This window comes from Staurois parvus, unplaced genomic scaffold (assembly GCF_062004578.1).
Source record: "Staurois parvus isolate SC_StPar_1 unplaced genomic scaffold, SC_StPar_1.0 ptg000191l, whole genome shotgun sequence".
NCBI lineage: Eukaryota > Metazoa > Chordata > Amphibia > Anura > Ranidae > Staurois > Staurois parvus.
The window spans coordinates 8,674,935-8,684,715 of NW_028317987.1; the positions used below are offsets into that span (position 1 = coordinate 8,674,935).

General features: G+C 45.8%; 1 protein-coding gene across 1 annotated transcript; it reads left to right on the plus strand.

Annotated features, from left to right (window-relative positions):
• The first annotated feature begins 353 nt into the window (after nt 1–353).
• LOC149461972 (uncharacterized) lies at nt 354–7,159 on the plus strand. Its single transcript, XM_089677774.1, has 3 exons — nt 354–371; nt 2,844–2,985; nt 4,782–7,159. Exons 1-3 carry the CDS (start codon nt 354–356, stop codon nt 6,044–6,046), a joined length of 1,425 nt encoding a protein of 474 aa, XP_089533900.1. The 3' UTR covers nt 6,047–7,159.
• The last annotated feature ends 2,622 nt before the right edge of the window (nt 7,160–9,781 follow it).

Below are 9,781 nucleotides of genomic sequence, written 5' to 3' on the forward strand. Positions count from 1 at the left end.
ATCATTATTATTATACAGGATTTATATGGCACCAACAGTGTGCGCAGTGCTGTACAAAATGAAGGAAGACATTACAGTTACAATACAATTTGGTACCAGAGGAAGCAGAGGGCCCTGATCCTGAGAGCTTACAATCTAGGAGGAAGGGTTGAGTGATACAAAAGGTAATAGCTGTGGGGGGAGGAGCTGATGGAGGAAATAAATGGCAGTTTACTAAGTAGAAGCAGGATAGGTTTCTTTAAAGAGGTTTTCAGGGATCGTCTAAAGGTGGATAGATTGGGAGACAGCCGGACAGATTGTGGTAGGGAGTTGCATAGGATTGGAGAAGCTCAGGAGAAGTCCTGGAGGCGAGCATGGGAGGAGGTGACACGGTAAGTAGAAAGTAGAAGGTCTTGGGAGGATTGAAGAGAGCGGTTTGGTTGATATTTTGAGGCCAGGTTGGTGATGTACCTGGGGGCAGAGTTGTGGATGGCTTTGTAAGTTGTTATTATTTTGGGTATATTTCGTTGGGTGAGTGGAAGCCAGTGGAGGGATTGGCAGAGAGGGGTAGCAGACAGTGAACAGTTGGTACACTACACAGGCAGCCAATGGGCAATCATTGCAATATGCAGCTAACACAATGATGGAGTGCCGGGGTCAGGAGTATGGAGCATAGAGCCCCTTACATTGCTGCTCAGGAGGAAGAAAACATTCCCCAGCCGGCCATGAAGAATATGTTCCATCATTGGTGTCAGAGGGAGGGAAATTCTGATGGAAGTAGAGGAGCTGAGGGGTCTCTCAGGGGTTACTGAGGATGGAAAACATTGGGGCCCCTGAGAGAGTAGTGGAGTTCAAAGGCTTTTAGGGGGTAGAGTAGCTGAAGGAATCTGGGTCTTTGATAGGGTTGGCGGGGAGCAGGGCTCTGAGGAAAGAAAAGTTTGTCAGGCTCAGGGGGACTCTGAGGTAGGGAGGGGGCTCCTGGTCTCTGATTGTCCTCTTACCTGCACTTACTTTCCAGACCTCCTTACAGAACTCCTACCAGGAAAGGAAGACAACCTTCACCTTCTTACCATCTCACCGGTCATATATTATTTTCCAAGATACCAAGTGGAATGAAGAAGGACAATCCTTCACCCCTTGGTGGGCACTTATTGTTAGAGGTCTGTTGGTGCATTATTGACTAAAACGTAGTCAGGGATCAGTGCTGAACATCTTCAGGAGACACTCCAATACCTTCCCATGACACAGGCTCTGGCAGTGCCCGGTGCTGGAATTCAGAGCCCCAGGAACCCACCACCACTCTGTACAATGTCCTGGATACTACAGTATATTTGGTAACCAAACCCCTCCCACCTGCTGTCCTCCTTCTACCCACACTATGCTGTCATTGGAGGGAAGAGACAGAATTATCCTGATTAGCCAGGAAAAGTCATCACGTTCCCCTTCCTGGACATCATAATGAGCCGACATTGACCTCACAGCACTTCCTCAGAGCAAACAAGTCATAGGAAGGATCGTATTTATCATTCCTTGTCTGCAGATCTAATACTCATCAAAACCAGTTCAGAGACCAAACAAACCCAACAGAGAAAAGGGGATTTCTGATCTGGATGGGCAAGAGGGTCCCGGGACCTCAAATATGCATCAAACACTAAACAGTCCAAACTAAATGTCTTCCCATGGGGGGAGTAGTTCTTCCCTGTCCCGCAACCCTCCTATTCCCCCCTCACATCCACATCCTATTATTGTGTGACCAATACCATCCAAATCATTCTTACTTTCATTTCCCAAAGTTATCCGTCTACAAGGAGACCTGTATAGATCACATGATGGCACCAATGAGGATGGAGGAGGACCGGAGTCACATGACTGAGAAGATACTAAACCTCACCCTGGAGATCATCTACCTGCTGACCGGAGAGGTGAGGAGGATTCTGGGAGGTCACATGACATCACTCTTATTTCTATTAATAAAAACACAGACCTGACCGGAGAGGTGAGGAGGATTCTGGGAGGTCACATGACATCACTCTTATCTCTATTAATAAAACACAGACCTGACCAGAGAGGTGAGGAGGATTCTGGGAGGTCACATGACATCACTCTTATCTCTATTAATAAAAACGCAGACCTGACTGGAGAGGTGAGGAGGATTCTGGGAGTCTAACATGATATTCCTATTGGTTCCTCAATACAGAGATTTCCTCTTCTGAAGTCAGGTGATCATATGACCATCACAGTGCCTCCATGTGACTCCCTAAACCCTGAGAGACACAACATGCAGAAGATTCTAGAAGTCACCAAGAAGATGATGGAGCTGCTGACAGGAGAGGTGAGCGGTGCCGGGAATTCTGGGACATTCTCCAGTAACAGACAAGGGATGTGTCTGGATGGTGACTGTATCATTGTGTGTGTCAGGTTCCTATAAGGTGTCAGGGTGTCACTGTCTATTTCTCCATGGAGGAGTGGGAGTATTTAGAAGGACACAAGGATCTCTACAAGGACGTCATGATGGACAATCAGCCGCCCCTCACATCACCGGGTAAGAGGAGACTTTATTGTAAAGGAGAGAGCAGTACGGAGGATCCACCTAGATCCCCCATCATCTGATAAACACATAGAAACAATGGATTCAGTCAGTGTGTGTGTTTCCTACAGATGGATCCAGTCATGGGAACCCACCAGAGAGATGTCCCCGTCCTCTGTATTCCCGGGATTCCACACAGGAAGGTCACACCATCCCTCACTATTACAAGGTTGGTGGGATGGAGCATTTAGAACATGAACTTGTAAAGATGATGTGTGGATTGTTTATGTGACCTTACATTTTACAGATGATATTTTCTCTCATTTCCTTGATTTAGAGTGGAGATCCAATCGATATAGAATTTGAGGTGAAAGCAGAAGAAGAAGAGGCGTATGTGAGGGATGATCAGCAGTCTATGGAGGAGGATGGAATAACGGGGACATTTATAGAGGAGGACACTCCTACAGAGATCAGCACAGGTGGGTCATGAACACTAAATCCATTCCTCCACCCATACTGATCACTGATTGGTCCAGAGTAGGGCGGGGACTGGGTGATATCAGCCTGTAATCCCCTGGTCACTTTCCTGAGCTGTGTTCCCCGTCCTGTATTCCTGGATTTCTCTCGGATAATCTTCCTTCTCTGTGCTGCAGACACAATTTATGTATCTAGACTGGATTTATGGAGGTTCTGGGGTTCAGCTGGAGGCAAAAATGTTGATGTTCAACATATGTGTTGGATGACCTGGGACATGTGTATTGGGTCTTCTACCATGTATCAGATCTAGTAAAATCTCTGCCAGAGCAATTCTCCCAGGGTTCCTTGCTCTGTTATCTGCTGGCTGTGCCGGGTGGAGGGATATGTCTGTAGTGTCTCAGACCCAAGTCACTGAGTGCAGTCTCAGGAGATGGGAGGCAGCGGTGTGGGATCTCTGCAACTTGTCTACAGTAAACATTTAATCTTCCACTGATTACTGAATACCAATATTATGAGTTATGAACATTACACTGTTTAATTTATATTGTACGTTACATCCTCCTGACCCCTGCACTATATACTCTATGTTGTACATTACATACTCCTGACCCCTGCACTATATACTCTATGTTGTGCATTACATACTCCTGACCCCTGCACTATATACTCTATGTTGTACATTACATACTCCTGACTCCTGCACTATATACTCTATGTTGTACATTACATACTCCTGACCCCTGCACTATATACTCTATGTTGTACATTACATACTCCTGACCCCTGCACTATATACTCTATGTTGTGCATTACATACTCCTGACCCCTGCACTATATACTCTATGTTGTACATTACATACTCCTGACTCCTGCACTATATACTCTATGTTGTACATTACATACTCCTGACCCCTGCACTATATACTCTATGTTGTGCATTACATACTCCTGACCCCTGCACTATATACTCTATGTTGTACATTACATACTCCTGACTCCTGCACTATATACTCTCTGTTGTACATTACATACTCCTGACCCCTGCACTATATACTCTATGTTGTACATTACATACTCCTGACCCCTGCACTATATACTCTGTTGTACATTACATACTCCTGACCCCTGCACTATATACTTTGTTGTACATTACATACTCCTGACTTCTGCTCTCCTCCTCCCCCCACTGCTATATATACACATAATATGGATTCTCTTTTGTTACATCTATTTCCTACCAGCTGGACATTTTATATCGGATGATGTGATTGGAGCACAGACTTTTACATGGTGATAATAATGTGATAACATCATCCAACTTTGGACCCTTAAACAGAAAGTGATAATGAGGGAGGAGTCAATACCCCAATGATGGTGGTCTTCAGGATCAGTCCAGTCTTCATCTTGGTTGTTCTCCCCCCATCCTCACTCTCTGACCTCTGGTGGGGCTCAGCCCCGCTGTTCTTCATGACTAAATCATGGACTAAATAAGGAAGTGCAGTACTTCTTGTGTTGGGAAGATGGCGATGAGTGATAGAGGGGGTGGGGACCCTCGTCCTATAATCCCCTCATCACTGTCCCTCCTATAAAAGACAGTTCTGTTTGTTTCCTCACTCTCTGACTAAGGTCCATGAATAAAGAAATGACCTGGTAGGAGATCAGAGGAGCCATTTCCTAGTTCCCTTGAGGGTGGAATTGTAAGCTCCTCAGAGACCAAGCTGCCTGATGTGGGTGGAGTCCTGGTTTGGGGGAACCAATCAGCTCCTGTCTAGTAATCCTCTTTGTCTTTGTCTTTTAGTCCATGGCCGGGAGATGAGGAAAACCTCCGAGGATTGTCTCACTTTGTCTCCAGACGGGAAAGTAGAAGATGAGGACATCACACAGTATAGTCCAGGAGAAAACCCGGCTCCCTCCAATGTCCATCCGGCACCACCCAGTGTAGATGGACCATCAGATTCCTCGTATCCTGAGGAACCTCAGACTGTGCAGGACCGGGCCGGCCTTCCAAAAGAGAAGAGCTTCTCCTGTACTGAGTGCGGGAAGAGGTTCTGTTCTACATACCATGTTAATGTGCATAAAAGATCTCACACGGGGGAGAAGCCGTATTCCTGTCCTGTGTGTGGGAAATGTTTTTCACGAAAATCTTATCTTTACATACATCAGAGATCTCACACGGGGGAGAAGCCATATTCCTGTCCTGAGTGCGGGAAAAGTTTTTCACAGAAGTCCAGTCTTTACACACATCAGAGATCTCACACGGGGGAGAAGCCATATTCCTGTCCTGAGTGTGGGAAAAGTTTTTCACAGAAGTCCAGTCTTTACACACATCAGAGATCTCACACGGGGGAGAAGCCGTATTCCTGTCCTGAGTGCGGGAAAAGTTTTTCAGAGAAGGCCAGTCTTTACAAACATCAAAGATCTCACACAGGGGAGAAGCCATATTCCTGTACTGTGTGTGGGAAATGTTTTTCACAGAAGTCCAGTCTTTACACACATCAAAGATCTCACACGGGGGAGAAGCCGTATTCTTGTCCTGAGTGTGAAAAATGTTTTTCAGATAAGTCCAGTCTTCACAGACATCAGCGATGTCACACGAGGGAAAAGCCATATTCCTGTCCTGAGTGTGGGAAATGTTTTTCAGAGAAGTCCAATCTTTACACACACCAGAGATCTCACACGGGGGAGAAGCCGTATTCCTGTCCTGAGTGCGGGAAATGTTTTTCAGACAAGTCTAGTCTTCACACACATCAGAGATCTCACACAGGGGAGAAGCCGTATTCCTGTCCTGAGTGTGGGAAATGTTTTTCAGACAAGTCTAGTCTTCACACACATCAGAGATGTCACACAGGGGAGAAGCCGTATTCCTGTCCTGAGTGCGGGAAATGTTTTTCAGACAAGTCTAGTCTTCACACACATCAGAGATGTCACACAGGGGAGAAGCCGTATTCCTGTCCTGAGTGCGGGAAATGTTTTTCACAGAGGTCCAGTCTTTCCAAACATCAGAGATCTCACATGGGGAGAAGCCACTTTCCTGTCCTGAGTGAGGGAAATGTTCCTCACTGAAGTCCTGTCTTCCTGTACATCAGGGGTCCCACACAACCCTGGAGGTGTATTAGTGCCTTGAGTGCGGGAAATGTCTTCTAGATGAATGTTGCTGGACATCCCAGCTCTCATGTGGGGAAGAAGCACACCCTGATATACACCTCAGATATACTCCATGGCTGATCTTCATCATGGAAGAAACAGTTGATAAGGAGATGAGAGGCCCCCAAAGACATGGATGAAGTGCAGTAAATGTCGGGGTGCAGAGTGGTCAGTAGATCCTGGAAATGAAGGACACAACGTCAGCCCTTCTTGGGTGTCGGAGTTGCGTTTCCTGATAATGATATAGCGGGTTACAGAGCTAGAAGCCGGGAGAGCCCAGATCTCGTTATCGGGGAACTTTACACAGACAACAAGAACTTCTGAAGTTGATGTCCTTCATTTCAAGGCTCTACAGAACAGTGGTGACCTCGAAGCATCTCTCTGTCTTCAGTCCATCCTTCTCCCATCCCCCAACAGGAGGGAAGGAAAACTCCGCCCCAAACTAGGGGGGAACTTTCCTCTCATTATTTCCCGTGGCTTCTGTGTGGGTTTGGGTGGTTGGAGGAGTGCGGCACGAGAGGGAACACAGCTTGTTGTTCTATGTCTACATATGGGGTCTGGGTAGAGGGGATCCACCGGAAAATATTTCTACTCTTTGATTTTGTGCAAATCGTTTCTGTTTTCACTTTGAAGGGCGATATTATGTGTGGTTTGTAAAAGGGATTGGCCCAATAGATACCGCCCCACTTAGAGAATAGATGAACTAATATGACCAGCATTCATTCAGCCATGTCACATGTTGGGATCTTTTCTACAATACTTTGTTATAATAATGGAACACGTTGTGTATTGTATTGTACACCAATAATAATGACTCCGCCCCCACATTCCAGACAAGGGATCTTCCTGACCAATCAGATTCCTTCCTTTGTTATTTCCTGATTCTATGATTACAATCTTGTTAGAAGTAAAACTATAAAAAAGAATTTATTGAGTGAAAAGAATTGTGTGTGTCGGGGCCATGATGGGGATCTTTGGGGCCCAAACATTTCTCACAGGAGACACTTTACAAGCCTTTACAGGTCATCCAGTCTCTGGTTCACCATGAATAATGGCCCAGAGTGCAGGGGTCAGGAGACTACTTCATACAGCCCTGCAAACAACGTGCAGTGGTCAGGAGTTACATCCCAGAGTACAGAGTGCAGTGGTCAGGAGTATGTGATTTACATCCCAGAGTACAGAGTGTAGTGGTAGGAGTATGTGATTTACCTCCCAGAGTACAGAGTGCAGTGGTCAGGAGTATGTGATTTACATCCCAGAGTACAGAGTGTAGTGGTCAGGAGTATGTGATTTACATCCCAGAGTACAGAGTGCAGTGGTCAGGAGTATATGATTTCCATCCCAGAGTGTAGTGGTCAGGAGTATGTGATTTACATCCCAGAGTACAGAGTGTAGTGGTCAGGAGTATGTGATTTACATCCCAGAGTACAGAGTGTAGTGGTCAGGAGTATGTGGTTTACATCCCAGAGTACAGAGTCCAGTGGTCAGGAGTATGTGATTTACATCCCAGAGTACAGAGTGCAGTGGTCAGGAGTATGTGATTTCCATCCCAGAGTACAGAGTGCAGTGGTCAGGAGTATGTGATTTCCATCCCAGAGTACAGAGTGCAGTGGTCAGGAGTATGTGATTTACATCCCAGAGTACAGAGTGTAGTGGTCAGGAGTATGTGATTTACATCCCAGAGTGCAGAGTGTAGTGGTCAGGAGTATGTGATTTCCATCCCAGAGTACAGAGTGCAGTGGTCAGGAGTATGTGATTTCCATCCCAGAGTACAGAGTGTAGTGGTCAGGAGTATATGATTTCCATCCCAGAGTACAAAGTGCAGTGGTCAGGAGTATGTGATTTACATCCCAGTATACAGAATGTAGTGGTCAGGAGTATATGATATACAGTCCCTATACAGAGTGAAGTAGTCAGAAGTAGTATGTCATGTACAGGGCACAGTGGGTAAGATCATGTCTTATACAGCCCAGCATTTAGAAGTGGTCATCGGTCAGGAACATGTCATACACGGCTCAGCAAAAAAGAATGTAGTGGTTAGGAACATGTCATGTACAGCCCATCATACAGAGTTCAGTGGTCAGGAGCACATAATATACAGCTCTGTGTACAGAGTGCAGTGGTCAGGAGTACATCTTAGACCCGTGTACAGAGTGTAGAGGCCAGGAACCTGTCATGTACAGCTCTTTGTACAGAGTGCAATGGTCAGGTTTATATCTTAGGTCTGTGTACAGAGTGCAATGTTCAGGAGTATATCATATACAGCCCTGTGTATAGAGTGCAGTGGTCAGGACTATATCATATACAGCCCTGTGTATAGAGTGCAGTGGTCAGGACTATATCATATACAGCCCTGGGTACAGAGTGCAGTGGTCAGGACTATATCATATACAGCCCTGTGTAGAGTGCAGTGGTCAGGAGTATATAATATACAGCCCTGTGTGCAGAGTGCAGTGGTCAAGAGTATATCATATACAGCCCTGTGTACAGAGTGCAGTGGTCAGTGTTATATTTTAGGCCTGTGTATAGAGTGCAGTGGTCAGGAGTATGTCATATACAGCCCTGTGTACAGAGTGCAGTGGTCAGGAGTATATCATATACAGCCCTGTGTACAGAGTGCAGTGGTCAGGAGTATGTCATATACAGCCCTGTGTACAGAGTGCAGTGGTCAGGAGTATATCATATACAGCCCTGTGTACAGAGCACAGTGGCCATGAATATATCATATACAGCCCTGTGTACAGAGTGCAGTGGCCATGAATATATCATATACAGCACTGTGTACAGAGTGCAGTGGATAGGAACATGTCATAAACTGCCCTGTGTATAGAGTGCAGTGGTCAGGAGTATATCATATACAGCCCTGTGTACAGAGTGCAGTGGTCAGGAACATGTCATATACTGCCCTGTATATATTGTGCAGTGGTCAGGAGTATGTCATATACTGCCCAGCATGCATAGTACAATGGTCAGGATTTTGTGGTATACAGCCCGGTATACAGAGTACACTGGTGAGGAATATAAACCCTTGTAAGGAATGCAGGTATCCAGCGACAGCAGGGAGGACCAGATCGGTGGGCTATGCCTAAGAAATGTGGAATAATACGGAGTAGGAGGAGTGTGATTACAGGGGGTGTAAAGTCAGGAGGTTTGTTACCTCCATGCATTCTATATATGAAGGTAAATACCCTTCTCTGTACAGCAGCCCCCCCAATACTCACCTGAGCCCCATCCCGATCAAGCAATGTGCACAAGATCCTCAGCAGTCTGGGGACTCTCCCTCCTCATTGGCTGAGGCAGGAGCAGGGACCATTGGCTCCTGCTGCTGTCAATCACATCCAGTGAGCCAAGAAGGAGGGAGAGGGGACTCTGTGGACACAGAGCAGTGGCTCGCTCTCGAGCCTGCTTGGATGCCCCTGTGATGGATATGGTAAAATGCCTATTTGGTTTCCTGTTGAATATTTACATTTTTCTATACATATCTACTTTTATACTTTTTATTTTTCTAAATGCTTTGTATGAATATATATATATGTTGTGTGTATATCTTTTTCCTGCTGGGCTTTGTGGTACTTTAAGAAATCCTTGCTCAAAAAGTGGCTGCTCAGCAACCCCTCCCATCGAGTGAACTTGAAGAACAAAAATATTTTCTTT

Coding starts and splice junctions, on each gene's coding strand:
- LOC149461972 (XM_089677774.1), top strand. Junction 2,986..4,781: donor TCCTACAGAGATCAGCACAG/GTGGGTCATGAA, acceptor TTTGTCTTTTAG/TCCATGGCCGGGAGATGAGG.